Raw genomic sequence first — 25285 nt, 5'->3', positions numbered from 1 at the left:
CGCAACCTGGTATCTATAAATTAGTTTGGTCCCAATAAACAAAAATGCAATTACAAAAGCAACTTTTAATCTTCTTCGGTTTTAGAAATGACAGGCCAAAAATGAGATGAAGGTCCATCCCCTATATTTACATTATTCATCTCATTGATGAACAGTGAGTGTATTTGTGTTTGTTTTGCTGTCTCTCATTTCTCATTTCCATTTCACCTGGCCACAATAATATGTGGGAAACCACCGAGGCTGGAGATTGAAGCTGTCACCTGAACTAATTCACAGCGTCAACAGTATCTACATTCGAATATTAGACAGAATCTCCCTTTCTCAGCAACACAGATGTTAGTAACTTATTGTCTTCCAGTCTGATGAAGCCACACTGATAATATATGACACCTTCCTGCTTTAGTCTGAACCAGTGATGCGAGTGACTCAAGTCATTGTTACTTACCAGAATGGGTCCCACAATATGGGCTGGATTTTCTAAAAAAAGAAAAAGAAAAAAAGAGGTACGTAGTATGAAATAAGCATACAATACCATTACACATCCATCTTTGACATCTATACACTATACTTAAAAATAAAGGTTCTTCTTGATGCCATAGATGAAACCTTTTTGTCTAAATGGTTCCATAAAGAAGGTTCTTCAGATTATAAAAAGGTAAGAAAGAGATGGTTCTTTAAAGAACCTTTGACTGAATGGTTCTTTTTGGGACCAAAAATGGTTCTTCTATGGCATCGCTGTGAAGAACCATCTGAAGGACCTTTATTTTTAAGAGTGTACTTCTAAAAAAAAAAAGTTAGTTTTTGAACATCTATGATTCCATGGAGAACCTTTAACATCCCATGGAAACTTTTTAATACTTAAAAGGTTCTTTAGATGTTTAGAGGTTCTTTAAATATTCTTCACACTAAGAAAAAATAAGTCATGTAACCTTTATTTTTATAATGTTTACACTCTTAGAAGTAAATGTTCGTTATTGGCATTGATGGTTATATGAAGAACCTCTATCATCCATGGAATTATAAGGTTCTTTAGATTTTTAACATGTATTTCACACAAAGAAAAACAATGGTTCTTTAAGAACTGTTCACCGAAAGGTCTTTTGAGGAAGCAAAAATTATGTTCTGTGATATCACAGCAAAAAAAAAAAACAACCTTTTGGAACCTTTATTTACAATAGATATTGTTTCAAATAAGCAAGTAGGTGTTCTTTAGAGAACCCAAAATGGTTCTTCTATGGCATCACTCCTTTTTGGAACCTTTGTTTTTAAGAGTGGTATGTATCTTTTACTGTAAACCCACCTTGTCCTGGAGCACTGGCTCTCCTCTCAGCAGATTCAACCCTGCTGTGGTGATGGTAGCTCCGTTTTCCCAACATGCCATGTGGGCCATGACTGGGAAGAGAGGAAAGTAGGCGCCGTGGGGGCTGCACCTGTAGGCCAGGGGTGCGATGAGGCCGTTGAACATGAGTTGCTGGACGAGTCTCTGAAATTACAGAATATTCACTGTCATCTGTTAGTTATAGCTCAAAGCAGGCATTTGTAATGCTGTGTGGCTCACCGAGATACTGCAAGACGCTGGTCAGGGTGCTCCTCGGGGAAGATTTGGGCTTCATAGGTCGCCCTGTCATGCCCTCTGACACCCGGATCATATCTATTCATCAACCGGCAGTACAGAACAGACAAACGGAGATAGAAGCAAGTCAAAGAGCGAGAAAGAGACATTCACACTTAGACACCAACAGGCCGGCTTGATGGATGTAGAGGCGATACACCAACCCTGCGGTGACTAATCTTTTTGACTGGACAACGATTTTTATGGGAGCAACAAGCAGAATCAAATCTCATTTGCTGCTCGGTTCATTCTTTAGGCCCTAGTGAACGCATTTCTTCCTGTTGAACTCCAGAACATTGATCTGACCACAGTGAACCCATTAAAATCACTTCAACTTTCTTTGGTTACTTTTAAAATTCATTAAAACTCCAGAGGAGTCGGAAGTTGTTTAAAGCAGTTCTCTTCAGTTGATTCTTCTTGTTGACTTGGCAAACCTGGAGAGAAGCTGTCTTGAAGATGTACCGATATAACTTCCAATTCATTTCCCTTTCCAAAATTTATCGAATGTGGAGAAAAGACAATCACTGAACTGGGTGATGCATTATCTAGCGACACAAAATCTATTTTTTTAATTGAATGAACCTGTGCCTTCGGGGAAGTGCTGAAATAGCGGTTCTCTGACTTTTATGTGTGTAACAAACTGTTTTCTTCACCTTTTAATCCTCATGGTTGCAAATGTGTTTTATTAAACTTCTGTGATTCATTGCATCACTTGTGTGTCACATTTCGATGCACTAAACCTGATAATTCCATGATTTTCATGCACAATATATGTTGGGCAGGCAAGATGTTGAACATAACCTAGTTAGCCAGCATGTTGAATGAGGTTGGAAAGAGGAAAACAAATGCGATGTTGCATTCACAGCAGCTTCTTATGAGTGTGTGCATGTAAACAAGTCATGAAGGCAAGGCAAGAGCCAATGGAGCTCATGCTGTCTGGGATTTCACGATTGCCGCTCTGCTCGGCCTGTCGGTGTGCATCTAACAGAGTGATGGACAGGTACACGAGACACATGAAACTACAAGGACTCAGATAGGATGGTTTCAGCCATGGTTTTATTTGTGTTTTGGTGCCCACAAGACATTCACACAAAGAAAAATAAAAGAGAGAGAGACAAACCAAAGAGCATGCTGCCCCTACCCGGGTCGCTCGTGCTTCAGGACACAGATGTCTGAACAACTTTTTATGGCTGGGGATACATACAGACGTGTTTGGGGTGGAGACAGAGGTGGAATGGAAGCATAGAATGGAGGTTTCGCATGATGGGAGGGGGGCAATGCAAAACTGAGTGGAAAAACTTTTGATTGGACAGACAGAGAGAAGGTGATTGGCTCTCTTTCCCTGTTAATATGAGCTCTCCCTGTAAAAGAGACCTATTTACAAGTACCTGTCAAGAGGAAACAGCTGCCTTTAGAGCAAAGCCTGGCTACCATGATCTGTAAACTCACCTTTAGGCTTGTTTAAAGTGTGTTGCATATTTGAGGGGATTTCTCTTTCATCCCAACTCGGTTTCATTAATTAACATTAACTCAAATGCACTCTATGACAAATAATAATTCAGTAACCACTTAAGAACCCCAAAAAACGTAAATGATTGCCAATGTCGCAAAACCATCCATTTAAAAGTTCTAGGGCCATTTCTCTTTTCTGTGCTAACGTAACATTTCCCAAGACACAAAGTCCTCCTGATCAATTACCGCCATTGACCAACTTCCTCAGCATTTTAAAATTGGCCTTTTGACAAATTGCAGACTGGTGTCTAAACTCTTTAGGGGAACAAACTTCAGTTTTAAATATCATAATACCAAGCACAGGGAATTTTTCCAACTGCATGACTCAATGTCTTGTCAACAACTCTTTCTAACTGAACATCTAATTAATTAGATCATATACTGCACCAAAAATGACTCTGAACAGCCTGTCAATGTTAGCTACCGAATGATTGATTGGTTGCACAGGTAATAGCAATTAAATTAGCTATTCCACATAAAATATTGCTTTGTATAGCGGTCTGCTACAATAAAATAAGATATATTCTTCCCTTAGAGACATTAATGTTCACTTGGGTACAATCAGTGATGAAACCATCTGTATTCAGAGGCAGTTCAGTGGAAGTGACAAAAATTAAAGCTGAGGCATTAACGTACACACACACTAACCAACAATACACACTCTGGAGGTACATATTTCAATACATTTTCCTGACAGGGACAGTATTTCAACTATAAATCTTGGCACACACCATTATGAATTTTTGCATTTTTTCTGCTGATGCAACAAGTTATCCGAATCGTTAAATCCGATTGCACATTTTATAATGGGTAGATAAAAAAAAAAAAAGATCTATAAGGTGAAAAGTAAAAACATATGTTGAATGTTTGTACTTCCTAGTATTAAATGTTCTATGTTTCGATTTGAAAAACCAGCTGTGGGTATAATCTTCAGAAAATATACTAAATATTTCAATATCGATCCCAGATCGACCCCGAATCAACTTTACTGAACTTAAAATTCACTCTTGAACTTCATATCCATCAAGAATTTTTGACAAGTCTAAAAGTGACTATTCACAAAATGTACAATATTTACAAGTAAATATGCATACGTTTTGAATTTGCTCTCTAAAATCCTGCAAATCCAACTCCTATAGCTCTAAAATCCTCTCACATTAAACATAGAATACACAAAAATATATCCCATCCCCTTAAATTGTAGTGCCAAATGCATTAAAACACTATAAAAGTGTTAAGGGGGGCACGGGGGATAAAATGCAAAACCAAAATAGTTTATCCTTCTTAAGAGCAAATCTGGACAGGCTAAGTAACAGCAAAAAAAAAGAAAAAAAAATACATGTAACTTTAAACCAAACAGTACCCCTAGTTATTAGTACAGCAGTGTGCAAAATATAGCTTTCTTCAGGCAAAGCTTTTCAAGTCTCTCATTGAGCTTTTAATAAATATAAGGCTCAGATTATGATGCGCATTTCAAGTAAAATTACAACATACGACGAAGCAGGCATAGTAGGACAGTGGTTCCCAACCACGTTCCTGGAGGCCCCCCAACACTGCATGTTTTCCACGTCACCTTAATCAAACAAACCTGATTCAGATCATCAGCTCATTGGTAGAGACTCCAAGACCTGAATTGGGTGTGTCAGACAAAGGAGATGCAAAATGTGCAGTGTTGGGGGGACTCCAGAAACATGGTTGGGCACCACTGTAGTAGGGCATCCATTAAGTCTATGTGTTTGTGATGTGTGCATAAACTCTCTTCAGCAAACTGAGAGAAGTGTTAAAAAATGTGCTCATGTTCAATTTAAACAACATCATAAAACCTTTAACCCAAGTCAACAAGTGTGGGGGGAAAAGTGAATTTGAACTGAAAAGATGATTGAAACGCAAAATATGGAGGACAGGCAGTCTTTATTGGAAATGGGGTGGGAGGAATACAAAAACCAAAATAAAATATAATAACAATAATTAAAATTATAATAATAATAAAAACAGTACGAGACAGAAGATGGGGGGGGAATGACAGCGAGATGTTGACAGGTGTGGTCAGGCAACAGAGTGGGCGGGACAGTGTGGGTGGTGGGGTGTGTGTGTGTTTGCACACAAGGCTGAAGTTAGGAATTTAAAGAGCTCTTACACTCCGCCTTTATGGCACCACAGTTAATGGGCACAAAGGGGCGGCGCGCGGCCCGGCGCAGCCTGATGAGATCACGGCACATGTGACGCGCCAGCTTGGTGAGGCGCGTGGCCTGCAGGAGGAATGCCTGCTTTGTCTTCATGGAGGATTTGGGGCTGCCGCTATTCCTTATCGGAACCATGTGGGAAGACTGACGGTTGCCATGGCCACGAGAACGCAACTCCTATGAAGAGACAGACAATGAAGGAAGTTAGGGATTGATACAGGGAAAAAATGGAAATACAAACAAATTAAGATGTACAGTGGGAACACAGCAAAAAGTGAAAGGGAATATCATGGCTTTCTTAAAGTTTTGAGACGACTCTTGATGCATCCCTGACCTCTGTTCATTTGCAACCAGGATAAATGGTTTGAGCAAATCACAATGTGTTTTTGCTCTGAAATTTTGCCTCCCAAAGTCAAAATGTAATTATTTACATTTATTTACAAGTGATGTTGGTACTATGGTAGCACTTTTTCAATTTAGTTCTATATATTAGCTAATCCAATAGCTCAATGCAGATCTACACCGTTAGAACAGTACTTACATTGGGTGCAGGGCTTGGAGGCGTTTTTTCCTCTTCCCCCTCAGCTCTGCTTGGCATCTTCAGGCCACCATACTTTTTCCAGTACATCCAACAGGACACACAAAGGCGACACTGCATGTTAGGAGGACCCCACGAGTACCACTGAGCAGACTGTACGGCTGTAAACAGAGAAGAAAAAGGAAAAACCCACTAATATGAAATGCACTAATAGGTGTAATTATGCCTGATGTGTCATTCTTGTTCAGGAAAATCGCATTCCTATTCAGTTAATTTTCTATTCTTAAGTTTGTCTTAAAGAACTTTCAGCTTTCATGAATATGTAACTGCATACTAAAGAAAAATATAAAGCAATATCCTACAACCCAATGATTTTTGCGAAAACGATGATGGAATCATGGAATCCAGTCATAAAAATGGAATTCACTGTATTACGTGCAACGTTACGGAATTTGCCAAATTTTTGTTGGATACGTCAAAAGTACGTCAATATACTTCGATCAAAATGTAATATTGACTAATGTCTGTGAAATGAGCCACAAAAATACCATTTAAAAATTAAACCTGCATGTTCTCTGTGTCTGTGTGAATTTGAAGAAACCATGATAGAGATATTAATGTAATGATAGTACTACTACTTATAATAGAATTAAATAATTTTTATTCACCAGAAAAATGATTTACCACAATTTTTATTTAGCAGAAAAATAAAACATATTTCATAGGGCCTTCAAAATGTAATTTCTGTTCAACCTTTAATTAGGGATGCACCGAAATAAAAATTCTTGGCCGAAGCTGAAACTGAACAAAATGAAACACTGGGCCAAAGGCCGAATACGGTTTTCCATGAATGAAAGTTGGCAAAATAATATTTTTTGGCCAACAGACCCCCTTTTTGATTCAGGCATGTATTTTTACTGTACAATTAAAAACAGCCTTGATGAGAAGAGACTTTTTTTTACAACATTAGGAAATATTAGAGATCCTAATCTGAACACTGTCTGAATGTTATAATAAATGTTTTAACAGAGCTATTGTAATGATTAGTTTCATTTTTACTGTATTACTTTTTATTTAATTTTATAGAACAACGGTAAAATGTTTAAATGTTCTTGCTTCTCAGCTTTTATTTTGGTGGGAACGCACAGGAAGACCTCAGCGCTTCTTTTTTTGACAGCAGATTTATAAATGAGTCTTATTACAAATACGTTGCATGTATCCCATTGTCACATGCCTTAAAAATGTGACTGAGCAACTGACGAGTAACACTGGTTCAGCGCGGATTTTCCTTGCGCTTTGGACTTTGAACCCTGGTTAACAAGCAGATCAGCCACGAGCTTGTGCAGCACTGTTCGAATACATGGAATTTGTGCGTGTTATAGAAAACATTACATTCTGCAGCCGGCAGCCATATCACCCTGGAGCCCAAGACTGGTTTCCCACTGAAGCTAAGCAGGGCTGAGCCTGGTCAGTACCTGGATGGGAGACCTCCTGATAAAACTAGGTTGCTGCTGGAAGAGGTGCTAGTGAGGCCAGCAGGTATGTGTGGGTCCTAGCGCCCCAGTGTAGTGATGACACTATACTGTCAACAAGCACCTTCCTTCAGATGAGACGTTAAACCGAGGTCCTGACTCTCTGTGGTCAGTAAAAATCCCAGGATGTCTCTCGAAAAGATTAGAGGTGTGACCTTGGCATCCTGGCTAAATTCGCCCATTGGCCTCTGACCATCATGGCCTCCTAACAATCCCCATATCTGCTGATTAGATTCATCACTCCGTCTCCTCTCCACCAGTAAGCTAGTGTGTGGTGGGCGTTCTGGCGCAATATGGCTGCCGTCGCATCATCCAGGTGGATGCTGCACACTGGTGGTGGATGAGGAGATACCCCCGACAATGTAAGCGCTTTGAGTGCCTAGAAAAGCTCTATATAAATGTAATGAATTATTATTATTATTATTTACTAATGGTTTAAGGCCATTTTGCGATTTCAATCATCAACAATCATCCCTTCCTAAGTGCAGTACTAAACGGTTTCTTGCTGTTGGTGCTTGTAATGATTTTTGTGTCTTTCACTGACATTTTTAGAATGCTTCCACACTACGACATCTTTGTTACATTATAAATAGTGCGCAACTCTAACTCTTCGCCAGTTGCTATTTGATCATGTCATATAATTTTTTAGTACATTTCATTTGGTCTTTTTGCTTATTTGGTTGACGAACATTTGGTGCATCCCTACTTTTAATAAATTGGTGTTTAATATGTAAGCTCAAATGCTATTTTGGGGATTTTCCTACCTAAATTAAAAAGCTTCCCATTCCTACATGCAGAGGTGTAAATACAGAAGTTTGGTATCATTTTAAAGGAAACCCTTTGAAATTACATAAAACACTGTTGAAATTTATAAAAATGATTATATATGCTGTCTGTACTATAATAAATAGGGAAAAAAACAAGGCGCTTTTTTATTTTATTTTTATAAACTGAAGTTTGAAATTGTGTAGCTCAGGCAATGAAGGGCCTAGCAGCTTCAGACCTATTTTATGTGTTTCCAGCACATGTCAGCTAATAGAGGAAAAAGGAAATTTGTTTCTATCATAATCTATGCAAAAGTTATTCCATTCCAACTGAAGAAGGAATAATACCCTTTTTGTATACAATTTCCGCCTACACAAATATGAAATGTTCCTATACATACATGCAGAGGGGAAACATGCAATATCTGTATATTATTTTACAGAAAACACTCAGAAGTTACATAAAAAGCTGCTGTTTGTGACAAATAGTATTATTTATGTTGTTTCAAATATAATGAACCACCTCAATACAATGTGCTTTTTTTGTATGTGTGTTTTCTGAACAGTCTTTGAAAGATGATAACTCAAACTGCAAACTAGCAAACTGCTTTAAATTATTAAATATATCTGGTCTATCACAATCTAAAATAGAATCCACAATCTCCAGCTTCATATTTCATTTATGTCCATTCTGTATTGGTATACTGATTAGGACTTCTGACCTGTCTCCATCATCTGTATCACTCGTCTTCCAGTTTGTTTTGATGCATTATCAGCGCAAATCCACGAGCCGGACGCTACTATACGACCTTTGGAACGTCAACAAACGAATATATGTTCATCCACACAGTACTGTAATAATCCATGTGTATTTACTGTACTTTCACTGAAATGCATAATGTACTGTACTTTTCTGTCAATAAACAGTTTCCCATATTGTTAGCGGAGCTTCCACGCTTCAAAATAAAGATTCAAATATATAAAAGTAACTAACACGCGTCTAGCCTCACCAGAGCGTTCTGAGCCTCACCAGAGCGCTCCACGGTGACGGTGGTCATCCATAACATGTAGTATGATTATTATACATTGATAATCACCGTGACGCGTCTCCTCAGACCTTTCCGCGTGTGATTGTGTTTACAAACAGCCGAGAACACAATATCCCATCGGCCACCGCTGCCCCGGCAGAGGTGGAAATGGTCACTCACTGCCCACTCCCTCCCCCCGCTGTTGGCGCAGAGGTGTCAAATTCAGCACCTCTGACTGGAGCACACGGCTCAGACTGACAGCTGAAGGGACAAATAATACTTCACAAACGAGATCCGATCGATATATTATAAGACAGCCACTCAGGCCCATCATATGAGATAGAGAGCGCGTCTCACTCAGGAGCACTTGTTTTCTGTATGTGCGCACTTGGACAAAACGCTTTATATCTCACCAATGGAAGCACACAGAAATGTAAAAATGGTCTTGTTTGAAAGAAGAGATTCTAATCTAAAAGATTATATAGAGTATATAGGTATTTGTGGCTGTTTGTGGCTGCCAAAAAGCGGTGCTAAGATGGATAAATAATAATTTGCACTGAGGTGAGAAATTTTACATCGCGATTCTGTTGAAGATCATTCGATCTTTGATTGTCACACAAAAAAATGATCTACATCGTCAAATTCCTGAGAATGAGAGCTTTGTTGTGATATATGACTTGACTGTTTTGTGAAAAATATTTTAAATACACATTCTTAAGAAAAATTATTCGCAATCGTTAGACGGAAATTTGTGTGGGGGAAAAATATATTTCTTAGCTTAATTTTACTACTTTATGAATCATAAAACCCCAATTAATGGTATTCTTTGTAAAGAAAACACTCTAAGCTTTCAAATGAACCCATATATGGGCTGATACCATATAAGGAAGGCTTTGCAAATGAAACACGGACATTTTGCATGCTATTTTTGGACCCGGTACCGGGTCCGGAGAGTTGAAGGGGTTTAATATGGTAAGTTTCATGATTTAATTGGATATGCTATTTGATGAAATGGAAAACCATCGACTTTAACGCCCCCCCACCACGGAATACTTTTAACAGAATTTGGGAAAGAATTTAATGAATTTCATAGGGCCATACACAATGAAAGAATTAGGTTCAATTTAAATTCACTTTATGCTCCACACTGTGAGTCCATTACTAAAAGGCAATGTTGATCCAGACTAATCATTGCTGCTCACATAGATTGTGATGCGGCAGCTTTGACTGATCTGATTGGAAGATAAAAGGGTGAAAATGCAGTATCCAGCCCCACTGATTACAGGAGGTGTGACATGCCCTCCAGGAGAAGCAGCAAATTGATTGTATGGCTGTGTTGACTGTAATTAGGTGAAGAGGGTCTTTACTCACCAAAACAGCTCTCACATGCACGGCCGCCTCCGGCTGTGTGGAAACTGCCTGTGCCTGCTGCACCATTCACAGTAGCCATTTTGCCGTTACTGACAGAGATCTGGTTGGGATTGGGTTTGTTGCTGTGAGGCAAAAAGCTAATTAGATTTCACATTATAATCTTTTACAAGAGGTTTATAAACATGCAAAATTGAAATCCGATCATAAGCAGTCACTGGAGAAGCTCATGAGATTGATCCTAATATAAAGGACCATTGAAATGATGGTGTAGAACTGGTATTTTACAGATGCTAAAACTCACTATGTAGGGATGTAGACTTGCTTCAGTTTGCTCTCTGCTTCAGCTGCCTTCAGTCGTTTCTGTACAAAATTATAAATATTAAGGTTAAAGCGAGATCAAAGACAGTCAGAGCAAACAGAAAAAGAGATTTCCAGATAATTAAATATAATCTATCAAAGTACAGCTTTAAACTGAAAAATACTGCTCACCTGCTGTACATATCTGTCTGTGGTTTTCCACATGTAATAATACTCAATGATGCTGGTCAGCGACTTCCAAGGAAGCTGAAATAAAACAAAGGTTAAGAAGTCAAAATCCATAAGGAAGCATCGAACTGAAGATACAGCACTTGTCTTAATTCTTTAAGTGGTCAGAATTTATGGAATATTTATTTTGAGAGTGATATGGCTAGAATCGCATGCAGGCACACATGATTATTCATTAGCACCTGCTGAGCACAAAGAAACGTGCATGAAACAGGTGCAATGAATTTAAGAAAACTTAATATAAAGCTGGCCAAGCCCCACTTTTGGCCCGCATCTAAGCGAGGGTGAGCAGAGTATAAAAATGAACAGAGGTGTTCTAGGCTGACAGCTGGTGTTATGAAGAACATTTAGATTAACATCCTGAGGTGCTGCTATGTATTTTTAGCATCTGGTTTCTCAGCATTTCTTTTTGGTTTTTTGAACCCGACAAGGAAACTAAAGATGGGAAATCATTAGATTACAGTTCTTCTCTGAGTCATCTTCTTAAAATGCCTCTATTATGGATTTTTGAAAATTACCTTTCATACAGTGCAACACAGCTCTAAGTGAATAAAAACATCCTGCAAAGTTTTAAATCTGAAAATGCAGCTTGTATAAAGTTACTGTCTCTCAAAAGAGTTGACTCTGAATCAAGAAACAAGTCGTTTTAAAAACAAAACCCAATACGGTTCATGTTGACGTCAACATGAAACATTAGCATATTGCCCGCTAACTTGGTCTTTTCCCATGGGTCTGAATGAAAATGAAAATTCATTCTTTGCCACTAGGTGCTGCTTTTGAAGCTGTAAAAATAGCTTTTTCCTCGGTAATGGTTGTACACAAAGCAGCACTGATTGCAAATGCTTTATCAGGCATGATGAAATGCAAAAGAGACCAATCACCACAGATTAGCGTGAAGCAAAGGAGTGGTTTGGAAAAATTAATCGTTGAGCAAATCGTTTGGGAGTCGTTGAGCAAGTAAGGTAAAAAATAAATGCATATTATAAGACAATGAAAGTGTTTTTTGACCTTACATACATGTCAACCTGTTGCTAGGGACTCCCAAAACCAAAATATGAACCTTTCAGTACCCATAATGGGGTCACTTTAACTTCTAAAGTTGTGTTTAAAAAAAAAAAAAAAAAAGTTCAACTGAATTGTTTTAACCAAATAAAATAAAGCATAATAAAACAATGAGAAATACTTTTTAATCACAAAGAGAGAAGTGTATAGAAATGCAATTCCTGATTTTTATCTGTAGTAATTTTTTTCTCATTCTGTAAATGGGTATATGTCAACATGCACTTTGGACATTAGACAAGGTGCATATGATGTGATTTCAAGTTTTTCATGTGAGTTCCTTTCTCTTTGGAGTGTTACAAGCTCTTGGTGCATTAAGAAGATCTGTAAAGTTCCAAAGACTAAAGTCTCACATCCAAAGAGATATTCTTTCTAAAATTTAAGAGCCCACCACGCCCTCCTAAAACAGCTCGTTCTCACACACCCCCACGTCTACGTCAAGATGTGGGAAGATTAGCATAACGCCGCCTAAATGTTCGCACAAAGAAAGGTGTAACTTTTGTTCTCGCTGTCGCTGACGGTGCTAAGTTGTGGAGAAGCTGTGTTTTTCTTTGTGAAAGAGAAACTACTTTCTTTGGTCTTCCAAAAGAGGACACAACTAGAAATCAGTGGAAAAGTTGTATTTACAACAGGGGAGCGCTCCGTGTTCAGGCCGATTCCAAGCTCGGAGCCCTCTTCCTGGGTAGCACACCAAATACGCATACTATTCTTTTCACTTTATTATCTGCAAGGCGAACTCATGAAACCTGTGTCTTTTTCTATAAAGTGGCACAGTTCCATATTTGCAAGGATTCTGAAGGTCACAGTCTGTATGAATGTTTTCATATGTAAAGGATTTTCCACTGATGCTTTAGCTAGTTTTAAGCAGTGTAGAGCATGTTTGTCATTTCTCCGATCACAAATGCAGATATGGTTTTATGTTTACACAGTGCGATACGCAGCACAATGCATAATAAAACAGTGTAAGTTACTATGATCAGTAATTATGTCCCCACTGGATGCAACAAATGCCTCGTTTGTAATGGGTTTTATTGTTTTTGTCTTGACGTGCCGGGACACATGGTGAGATGTGTAACATTTCCATCACACGTTTGAGGCAATCATCCAATCACAACGCACTGGATAGCTGGCCAATTAGAGCACACCTCGCTTTGCAGAACAATGAGCTTTATCAAAATCAATGCGTTTCAGAAAGAAGGGACATGGCAGAACAACAATAATATACAGCAGGTGGAAAATAATGTTTTTTTAACCTTAAACTGCATAAACACATTTCAATACACCAAATACACAAAAATGTTATTTTTAGCAACATCACATGACCCCTTTAAAGATTTAACCTATAATTTTCAATTTTATGAATAATTATTTAACACGTAGACCACTTGACATTTCAATAGTTTGTAAATCTTTAAAACTACCTGAATTAGATATGCTGAATTAGATATTCAAACCTTGCAATGGTCGATGATGTTTTAAACATTTTGAATCCTCCTCTTCTATCTATTAATCACAGCAAAAATCAATCACTATCGATGACTGCTTTAAGACAGAAAGGGAAAAGAGTAAGAGAAAACCAGTGCACCACTAAACCACACCACCAAGTCGATCTCTATGGGACTATTTGGTGTTCTTGAACAAGTGATTCTTATTGTGTGCAATAAAGTGGCTCAGTAGAAGTGCAGTTGTTTTTCATTCCATTTTGAGAAATAAAGCCCCAGAATAAAGAAATCCCATTTCTCAGAGCAATAGAAAACAGCTTTTACTTCTGTTCACACCCTAACACCAAAGCTTTCACTCCAGCCCCCATATAAATAAGTACCCTTGTCTCTGAATGAATGGATCAAATGTGCTCAAGTTAGGTCAAGAAGCAACACGCTCCTAATCCAACCCACTCAACTGGTCCAATCTTCCCATTGTTCAGCCTCACATCACCTCATCTCTGCTGCTACTCTTTCATTCTTTAATTTGAAGTGTCGTTCTTTGCTTTGCTCCTCTAAACTGTATCATCTCTGTTTTTTTTTTCAATAGCAACACTTCACCAATCCAGTTTTAACGGTTTTCCTTTTCCCCATAGCACCTTTCAAGACATCTTTCTGCTAGGGGTGAGAATTTTTAGGCATTTCATGATTGAATTCCAAAATTATTCTTGATGCACTTCAGTCTTTTAGCAAATCTTTAGTAGCAAGCAGCTCATGGTAAGATTGTGTAAATATGGCACATGAAAGTGCTAAAAAATAATGTCTGCTTTGATACATAACAAACATTCATATCGACCATAGCTCACTAGAGCTGCCATCGACTAAGGATTTTTCTGGTCGACTAGTAGGCGTTTGTTTTTATGCATTAGTCGACTAATCACACGTTTATTAATAAACCATTTAAATCATTATAATGAGCCTTTAATTGCCTACATAGCCTAAAAAGCACTCAAGCACATTGCACACATAAAACTTGCCACAGCACACTGGCAGAAGAAATTATTATGAATGTGTCAGTGAAAAACAGTAAGGTGACCGCATTAACATTAATAATTTTATAAACTGCGCTTTCTTTGTTTCGGTTTAAGAAATGAATGCAGCAACACTGTCTCGTTATCTTTGCAGCAGTGAATACGACTGCTTGAATGTTTCATATGGATTACATTATTGGAGAACATTTGTTTTCCATTTGAATTGGTTCATTTGAAAGTAGACATTTCACTCTCTATTATATATTACCTATTATATTTAATAATTCATATTACTTAATGTAAGGCAAAGATATACACAGAGTTTCACGCTCAAGTTCACAGACCGAGACGGTAGAAAGTTGGGATTGGGTGTTTGCATTCATTATTTTACAAAAGCACAATGATTTGTTGTTATTGTGAATACACACAAATAAACGTAGAGTTTATTTAAAATTTTTAAAGATTTATTAGTCTTATCTGTATGACCAAACATGAGGGAGTATTTTACCATCAAGTGAGTGCACCGTTGCCTCCATCTGTCCTGCAGTGAGCACTACTGTTCAGCTTCCACACGCCACAGACACTTGAACATAGCAAATTTCTCTGTTGACAGATTGAGCAGCCTTGTAAAATTGCTAATACTTAAATATTTCAGATGATAAGCCATATTTGAGGTCGTTGAATGATAGATAATAGGATAGAATGATAGAGTGTTTGAATGTCCAGCCTTATTGTATTATAGTCATTATCTAGGGTGAACATATTTTTGTTTTCCAAAAAGAGGACAGTGGGTGCAGGCTGGGCTGGCCTGGACCAGGCCGGGCCGGGCCGGGCGGGGGGCTGGGGTGTGGTCGGTGGTGGTTAAAGTAATGCAATCTCAAATATCTAAACTCAAAATATGTAAATTCCATACCTAATGGATATATTATTATATATTCCTAATGGAAAACATATTTTACAGTCACTGTTATGCATATTGATCATAAACACTGCTAAAAAGCTTCCAACCAGTGGCCCTTCTTCACAAAACTTAACATCTAGCACAGTTTTACCATAGGTAGAATGCAAAATGTTTCAATTCAAGCATTTTAGTTAAAATGTAATTTATGCAACATTTCAAACCTTTACCTAGGGCCAGCCCTGACCAATTTGGTGCACTAGGCAAGATTTTAGCTGGTGCCCTTTGCATCGCAGCCAATTCCAATCATCCACGCGATTCTCGCTGTAGTACTGTTGCTGCCGCCATGTTGTGGAGCTGCGAAACTACTTTGTTCGGCCTTCCAAAAGAGGATGATATCCGCTTCATCATGCCTAGAGCTGATTTGTGCTGGTCACTGAGGAAATACATCAACTTCGCACTGTGGATCGCCGGATTGGTTTTCACCGTGGACAAAGCGGAGTCTAGCCCGGGGTCGTCACGTGTTCTTTGACAAAACCGCCGGCCGTTCCTACCTCAAGTCCACATTGCGTGATGCATTTCATGGAGAATGTTTTCCTGAACCTGCAGACAAGCCTACAATGGGTCTGTGCTCAAAGGCTGTTCTGTAAAGTGGAGCATTTCTAACTTTGCAAGGACAGTCTGGTGCTTCGGACTTACAGCCTGTAAGTAAATTTTTTATATTTAAAGAACTTGCCACTGATGATTCAAATGCGAGTTTTAAGCAGTGCAGAGCTTGTTGTTTGTTGTTTCGCCGATCACAATAGCAGACATGGTTTTATGTTTATGCGGTGCGATACGCAATGCGTAAAAACTACTATAAAAGTCACTATAATCAGTAATTATGTCCCCACTGGATGCTACAAATGCCTCACTTGTAATGGGTTTTATTGGTTTTGTCTGGTCGTGCCAGGAGATGGCATCACACAGTATGTTAAGGGGCGCAACATTTCCGTCACTTGCTTGAGGTATTCAGCCAATCACAATGCACTAGATAGCTGGCCAATCAGCATACAATTCGCTTTTCAGAACAATGGTCTTTGTAAAAATCTACACGTTTCAGAAAGGCAGGGCATAGAGGAGAAACAATACAGTACATTATGTAGAAAATTTGTTTTTTGAACCTTAAACTGCATAAACATTGCATTACACCAAATACACAACAAAGTTCTTTTTAGCAACATCATATGATCCCTTTAAATTAGAGAACTTTATCATCCAAAGGCAGCTACAATACTAATATTTAAGTCTTAATTTCTTACGGCAATTGTTCACGTTTGTTCATGTTAATTTCCACATTTAATAATACTTTATTAAAATCCTGTTAATATTAGTTAATGCACTGTGAAATAACATGAGCAAACAATGAACAGCTTTATTTATATTATCTAACATCAACAAAGATTAATACTGTAACAAATGTATTACTTACTCATTGTTAGTTCATGTTAGTTAATACACTGTTTAATAAATGAACCTTATTGTTTTTTTTGTTGTAAGTGTAAATAAATCATACCATATCATGATTCATTAACATTTTTAACATTGTTTCTTAACAAATAGGCAACCCATGAAATATAATGTAATCAATCAGAAAATGATTGAGGTTATAACAAAAAAACTGTCATTACACAATCTGCCTCAGGAGATGATTGACTTTGGTTCTCCCGAGGCATGCTATCGCACATCTGACAAGCCACCGTGCACAACAGAGAACACTCGCCGACAAATTGACCCGCCCTCCTCTGACTCTGATTGGCTGTGAAACTGAAACAAACCAATCAATCCACCGATGGCAGAGAGTCTTACCCAATCAGGGGCAGAATAGGACGAGTCTTTACAGAATGCCGGTGGGATGATTTGTATGAGATGTTGCATTGAAGACTCTGAAAATACGGGACAAACCCCGTCCCGTATTGATTTAAAACGGGATGGGTATTTTATTCTCAAATGCGGGACGATTCCGTATTTTAAGGGATGGGTGGCAACCCTAGTTGTAGCCCAACAAGATGTTCATTGTAGTTTTTAAAAAGAGATTTCTGTTAAATGAAATATCTCATTTTGAAGTAGACTTTGAGCTTTGTAACTTTGCAGATCTTTTTTCTGCTCAAACAGCAACATTACAGACTAACTAAAATAGAAAAAGTAAAAAGGCATAATAGGACCCCTTTAAGCAAAAGACAAGAAAGAATGAAAATATGAGTTGGAAGAATATGATTAGTTGCTTCATTGTTTTGATCTAAACTAGACTGTGTAATTTCAAAACCTGAAGCAAAAACAGAATAGTTTGAAATTAGGCTACAAAAAACATACCAAACAGCAGATCTCTGTCAGCAGGTGGCACTTAAAGGCGCAATATGTAATTTTTCTGCTTTAAAAATAGCAGATATCACTATATCTATGTTATATATATTTTTTAGTTGTGTACTTACATTATCCCGAAAGTTTCCACGAACTTTCAAATCCAGAGAAAATTATAGTTTAATTAGAAGACACGGCACGTTTCTTTATTTGCGTTTTGTCGCCCGTCTATGGGGTCATATAAACTTTGACCCCTCTAGTTTATCGAACTTACTGCGGAACCGCCAAATACAAAGGTGAACAGAAGCAAAGACGAGACGAAGAAGAAAAAGTAGTAGCTAGCCTTGATCGAGACTATTATATTTTATATTTATATTGTTTATATTCGTATTTATACCTCAATCAATAACTTAGTTATGGATCATGATTATGCTTTGCCTGCACGTTCTGTGAAGCGCAGTCAAACGTACGGGTGAAATAAATGACCTGAGAAGGTTTTGGGACAAGAGAACAAACAAGACACGGGTAAATATTGGAGTTGCATTTCCAAGATAGAGAGAGCTTCGTGACAAGCTGAAACTACAGAGAGATGCTTGCATTCTAATAAACAGGTATGCATCCATTCAGCTAACTGTATCTATCCGTATATTTTGTGAAACGATGATGTCTTGTGTAAAACGCAGACGGACTAGCTCTCATGTAGAGTATAATGTAAATCTACATGTGTTCTATATCTAGCTGGATAAAGTAGCTTCAAATGCAGTTCACTATCTTGTTCGATATCATAGTATAAACGTAATTATAATTATTAACGAAAGGCAACCGTGTTTTTTTTAACATATATTACTACTAGCTAGATGGAATATTGATTTGATAGGGGTCTGATAACTTATATATCTCTCCGTTCGAAAAGACGTGATTGTCAAAATACTAGGCTGCTGCTGCTGTAGGAGAAGGGGGACCGCTGACAGACCAGGCTCTTGTCTTCATGACAACAATATCTATGCTTCATGTTGAACATAAATATAAAGCCTCCTGATAAAGGACACCGTCAACAGTATTGACGGCAAAATAGACTATGTTTGACAGGTGCAATATTTGAAAATCGTTAATTATTTATTTTTTAAATTACATTTATATCTGAATTTATGTCGACCTATAGACTTTCAAACATCAAAATGTCATGAATTAATATGTATTTGTGTACAAAATGACATATAAACATTTTCCTATTATATTTTGCCTGGAAATGCTTCCAACACGCGCGCGTCGCGAGAAAAATAGGCGTCGGTTCTATTTCTAGCAAGCACGCGGCTGAGACGCGCGGCTCACACAGGCAGTCTGCAAGCTCTAACCTCGACGTCATCAAAGTACGTCTTATGTTGTTATTTTGATTGAGTGACCCCTGGTGGCCAAAAATTCCATACTGTACGTTTAAGGAACAGCAGTGGTGCATTGCAAAAACTAAATGCATTATACAGAGGCAAAATTAAAGGAAAATACCATCTAAACTGTTTGTTAAGACAGTCAGTACCCCTCAGAGATACATTCATAATTTGTGTATCGTGAAAAGTGAGCTTGCTCGGCCTGCTAATGTGCTTTCTCCACTTTGTGTCTCTGGCCTCTAACTATGTGCAAAGCTGGCCTCATACGTCATCCGCCCGGAGCTGCTTCCGTGTACAACTGTTGGCGCAAGCTTCATTAAAGTGATTATTACAATTTTCTTACAAAAACGCATTGTTTCGTTACAGGAAGCCTTTGTTCATCCCCTCGGAGAAATGTGAGAAATGGCATTTTTTATTTAACTTCTTTTAGACTGATTTATGCAACACCTGCTGACTTTCATTTAACAGCTTAAAAGATCAAAGACAATTTTAATGTAACTCCGACTAGATTCATCTGAAAGTCATATACACTTGGAATGAATTGAGGCGAGTAATTTATGGCCTAACTTTCATTTTTGGGTGAACGAACCCTTTAAATAATTACAATTATACAATTAATTTATACAAATAAATATATTGGGCATACAAAATTAGATGACAGACACTCTTATTCGCCATTTAATCATCTATATGAAAAAGTCATGACACATCATTCTGCCTAAAAACTCTTTTTGTAAGTCATATTTATAAGAAACAAAATTAACGTAAGTGATAGGACGTTTTACTTTGGACAAACTATTTTATTCACAGCATAAACTCTCTTAAAATAACCATATATAGGGGGTTATGATAATCAAAACAGCCCTGAGCTCAAAACAAACTAAAACTTAAATTAAATTGAATAGCATCCGGCCAAGCTCTATTAAAGATTGCACTATAGCACCACACTGGTCAAACCACATTATTGCAGGCTCCTACATTAGGTCATATGAGATCAAACGACTACTCGACAACAAAAATATTAGCTGACAATTACTACTACTCTTTTCAGCCCTACATCACAGGAATACATTTTATGGTAAGAGTGAAAAAAATTTCCAACACCTAACTTTTGAACTATAGTGTTAGAATCAAATCGATTATTCCCCAACCCCTGCTTTCTGAGCATACTCACAAAGTCTTGCCGGATATCATTGAAGTCTTTGCCATACTTCTCCAGCGCTTCCTCAAACAGGTTTGCCTCTGATGAGCTCCACTCCTCCATCTCATCCCGGCACAGCACAGGCCCTCCTTGAGGAACGAGCACGCTCAAAGCACTGGAGAGGTCATAGCCATGCCGGTGCAGGGTGTCCATGGCATGGAACTTAGAGCGAAATAGACAGATAGGGAGAGAATTAATCAGGATTTTTTTTTTTTTTTTATCTCCAGTGGATAAATGGAGCAAGACAGATGGTACTGATGGGATGGGTACCAGTGTGATGTCTCTTGAGGCTGCCGCGGCGCTCATGTGTAAGCTGGGCTGTCTGACGGAGCTGCTGCAGTCCAACGCTCGGGCAAAAGTACCAACCGCTCTGCACACAGATCACCAGATTCATCATGTAAATTTAATTATGCCGTCAGTTTCCTCGTTTACACAGTTTCCAGTGTCTTCTACAGCAGTGGTTCTCAACTGGCAGGTCACAACCCAAAAACAGATCACAGGTTTGTTCTGTTGGGGTCATGGAGAGCAGGGGGGGAAAATATGCAATTGTTTGGTGCAAATTTATCTGTAACAGCTAGGTATAAATTCAGATTTCCTGATTTGATCTGATTCCAATTCATAAGTCAATTAAATTGGGTATATTTAAAATATAATGTTCCTTTTGCTATAAACAACCAATATTTGGACCACAATGTGTTTTGTGCAGAGACTTATTGGCTGGAAAAAGCATGAAACCATTGAAACTCAAAAGATATTTAGAAACTAAACATACTGTAGAGACAAGTAAACTTTTTTTTTTAAACAAAATCTATATATAGTGCATAATAATATTAATCAAATTTCAGTTTCTGACACTTGGATTTACTTCTCCACAATTCTTTCCAATGTATAATCTTCTCCCTGAAGCATAACAGTTACAAATCGGTTTTAAAAGTATACTAAAATGCATGTTTGATTTTTTTAATAAGGCATAGCTAAAATCTTGAAAGCATCAAAAACATACCGAGCCACCACAAGAAACTGGTCAATCTGTTTGCTGGTCAGCGGACACTCTGGGTCCCACATCTTCATCTCCAGTTTGGACTGGTCTCTGTCATCAGGTTCTCCTACAGAGAAAATTTGTTTTATCAGAGCTGGCTGTGTAAAACCACAGGGTAAAATCTACCATTGAAAATTCTGTCAAGACAACCTAGGCAACTTGTTCCCGTGGCAACGATGGGAATTAACACGTAAATCAAACCTGGCATTAGGTAATGATGGAAGACAGCCTGCTTAGCAAGATCATGAATAATTATGTATTATAGTATAGATATTATCATCATCAGCCCACCAGCCTGTCATTCGAATGAAGAGTAGGAGCATTCAATCCAGCATTGTGTAAATGCTGAACTATCAATCGCTTCTGGATGAAGAAGTAGGCTAAACGAGGTCAGAATGCATAGGTTCAGATCAAATCTCCTTCCTTACAGTATAGCTATCATTTAAAAAGTTATCACTTTGTATCCATCGTGTAAATGTAGATGGAAAAGTTTAATATCTTCAAAAAGCAGGACATCTAAATCTAGAACCGAAAAATGCTTCCCACACAGACCGTCACTGGCCCACATGCTAAATCAGCCAAAGAACCACCAATGGGGATCTGACAGATCATAGTTCCTACAGTGCAGATCAAATCGCAAAAACTAGAGTAACAAATGTTAAAAGATGCTGATTAAAATAATACAACAAAATTTGTTATGTGTGGTGAAACATCTTGTCACAAGATTTAAAACTGGTTTTCTTAGTAGTATTAAGAACAAAACGATTATTAAAAATGGGAATAATACAGAAAGCGAGAGAAAAAGAACATCCCCATGACTAAAGCGGTCAATGACTACAGTCTAGCACAAGGTCACTGTGTTATGTACAAAAAAAATGGCTATAAATCACTGAAGATGTCTACAATGGGAAACAGTGATGTAATTGGTGGTCAACCGATATAGTTTTTTGTCAGCTGATGCTGATGCAGATGCAGATATTCTGTCAGCATTCAATTCCCACGGACAAACCGTCACGCAGAGAACACGCGATCATGCAGGATACAAATCCACACTTTATAAGCTCTCACAACTTGCACAAAAAAAAATTAAGCTCAGGTGCTGTCGTTCCCAGCGCTGTCAAAATAAGTCACACGCTTCAAAAACATTGGCCGGTGCCGATATTTGAAAAATGTATTATATCGGTGAACCACTAGATGTAATGTGACCAAGTAATAATACTTTGTAACAGTGCTTAAGTATTTTTTGGGGAGAATCAGTACGGAGTTTTTTTTTTTTTCGCCAACTTTCACTTTTACTCCACTACATTTCCAAATGCAAGACTGCAGGAAAGCAGGTTTGACGACTCAGTGGTCTGGTGCTTGCAAGTTAGACTAAAAAAAACAAGAGCTTGAACAGTCAAGGATGATTTCATTTTCCACTCAAATCGAGGCACAATATAATCTGCTGTGACAATGTAGTAAGAGTTGTTGTAACGAAAATTTGATTGAGTATATCACAAAAAATACAGAATGCACTTGTATATTATTGCGTATACTAAACTGTTGGGCTGCACAATTAATCAAAATTAAACTACAAAGGCAATAAATCAAGACTAGGCAGAAGCTGTGATGCATATCTTTCAGTGAAGAACGGTTTTATGATCAGCAGTAAATCTCGATCTGAAGGCTAGAGGGCCCTCTCATGCTGAATCTCCAAATACTAGTGATGGGAAGTTCGATTCTTTTCCGCATTGGGGTAACGTCTATCAAACATTGAAATATATGAAGTCAGTAATCATAACTTTAGTCAGTTAAAAACCTTATAATCATGAAAAGTTTACTATTAAGTTTTGCAAAAACGCACCCAAATACAGTAACAGCAATAATGTGCATAAAAGGATTTAAGTCTTTAATATATAAAGTAGCCTAAATAAATTAGGTGTCATCAGCACAGAAACCATGATCCACTTACTATACATAATCCATTGCAATGTATTTGTTATTAAATGAACTTACGTTTCGCCAGATCTGCCCCTTCATTCAAGCCCTCGGTTTACCCGCCCTCATAACATTAGCACAGAATCAGTTCAGAATCAATCACCAAAAGAATCAGTTCGGTTCAGACGCGCTGTGAGTCAGTCGGCTTCATGCTGAATCATGCATGCGCAGTATCATCAGCTCCTCGGTTCTCGAATCGGACGCGTCCGAAAGAAACGTTTTTTGGTTCAGTGTACTGATGATCCGAAAACCGATGCAACTGGTTCTTGACTCGAGAACGAGAATCGCTCTAACCGGCATGCTCTGCAGTTCAGTATCATCAGCTGCTCTACTCGTGTTCATGTTCTGTTTACTACAAACTCAATTTGTGAATGTGTCATCATTAACTATAAATACACTACAGATGTTTCATAAGTCTTTAGAGTCTTAATTATTGTCCAACTTCCCTGAAAACCCCTTTGGCCTATACATTATCTACAATATACAGATTAGAAACATTCATCTCTTGACTCGAGAATGAGAACTGCTCCAGCAGTGGGTGTGTTCGTTCGTCATCTGGCTCTGCTCGGTGTTCATCTTCAGTTCGGCCTTCACAGCAGTTCAGTCAGTGTACTGTTTTAGTAAATTAATTACTCCGGGGAATTTGGTTTATTCTGACTAAGAGGTAGTGTCAGTCATGTTAAAAAAGTTAACAGTTTAAGTAATTTGTGGAATAACGCTTATTGGAGATGTGAACCGTTTCAAACGATTCAGTTCGATTTGGTGAACTGGTTCAACCAGTTCACTAAGAAGAACCGGTTAAATTGAACGATTCGTTCGCGAATCGGACATCACTACCAAATACACCTCTCAGAAGAAACCCAGGAAATCCCTATAATGGTAGCTGAATAAACAAGATTTAACTGCTTTCATTAAAAGCGACTAATAAACAACTATGACAATATAATTCTTATTATAATAAAGTATATAATAATGCAATTCTAATTGACATAGCTTTAGCTCTACTTAGAATACTATGAAATATGTTGCATGCCTTATTCTATGTAAGAATCCACATCATCTCTCAGAAGGATTTATTTCAAACACTTGACTGACGTTATGAAGTGAGTTAAAAAAATGTTATTAAATGTTGTATTTTCACGTGCTTTCAGATGGAGCAGCATTTACTAAACAAAGCCGAAGTTCACTGAGAAGCTACGCAATCAGAATTAATAAATCGCAGAATGATATCTTCGATTTCATAATTGTGTGATTAAATTGTCTGCTATAATGAACGCGATTATGCATAACTTGTCAGTGAACTATGGCTCTGGGTAGTAAACGCTGCTCCATTTGAAAGCACGTGATGGAGATTTACTACTAATCACAGAACCGGCTTTACTGACAAGATATGCATGACAGTCGCATTCAATTAATTGTGCAGCCCTATTTAAATTAGAATTTAATTAAATTAGAAAGGATAAGTGCCTGTGACCCGTTAAAAATACTAACATTTGTTTCCCGGGGATTCATTTTACATGCTAAAAAGCAGCAAACCACAGAACATGAGGATTCACATGGTCAACACATATCACGTCACACACCTGCAGCACTTCTGCGAGTGGCTAAAAACATAATAAAGCTAGGCTATATATAGCAAATAAATAGACCTATACGAGAAATATATTTTTACTTGAATAATTATGAAAATGAATGAAAAATGCAGTTTCGGTTAATTTTTGTGCTGCGTGAAAGGAAACCAGACGACAGAAAGCGCATCCTATTTTTCTTTAGGCTTATTTTATGCACAAAGATTTGTTTTTATTGTGAATGTACACAAATAAAGGCAAACCATTTACAATTACGATT

General features: G+C 37.9%; 1 protein-coding gene across 6 annotated transcripts in view; it reads right to left on the bottom strand.

Moving 5' to 3' along the window:
* LOC132122247 (metastasis-associated protein MTA3-like) overlaps positions 1-25285 on the bottom strand; it is a 40514-nt gene that overhangs the window by 4807 nt on the left and 10422 nt on the right. For all 6 annotated transcript variants that reach the window (XM_059532281.1, XM_059532284.1, XM_059532279.1 and 3 more), the window contains exons 7-17: positions 21425-21527; positions 20692-20791; positions 20395-20583; positions 11030-11104; positions 10842-10900; positions 10541-10662; positions 5849-6006; positions 5262-5484; positions 1559-1651; positions 1301-1483; positions 446-477 (exon numbers count right to left, since the gene is read on the bottom strand). In XM_059532281.1, the coding sequence (XP_059388264.1) occupies positions 446-477; positions 1301-1483; positions 1559-1651; positions 5262-5484; positions 5849-6006; positions 10541-10662; positions 10842-10900; positions 11030-11104; positions 20395-20583; positions 20692-20791; positions 21425-21527 (1337 nt within the window). The remainder of the gene's footprint in view (positions 1-445; positions 478-1300; positions 1484-1558; positions 1652-5261; positions 5485-5848; positions 6007-10540; positions 10663-10841; positions 10901-11029; positions 11105-20394; positions 20584-20691; positions 20792-21424; positions 21528-25285) is intronic.

Source organism: Carassius carassius, chromosome 40 (genome assembly GCF_963082965.1).
Source record: "Carassius carassius chromosome 40, fCarCar2.1, whole genome shotgun sequence".
Lineage (NCBI taxonomy): Eukaryota > Metazoa > Chordata > Actinopteri > Cypriniformes > Cyprinidae > Carassius > Carassius carassius.
This window is presented reverse-complemented; position numbering and strand designations above follow the sequence as displayed.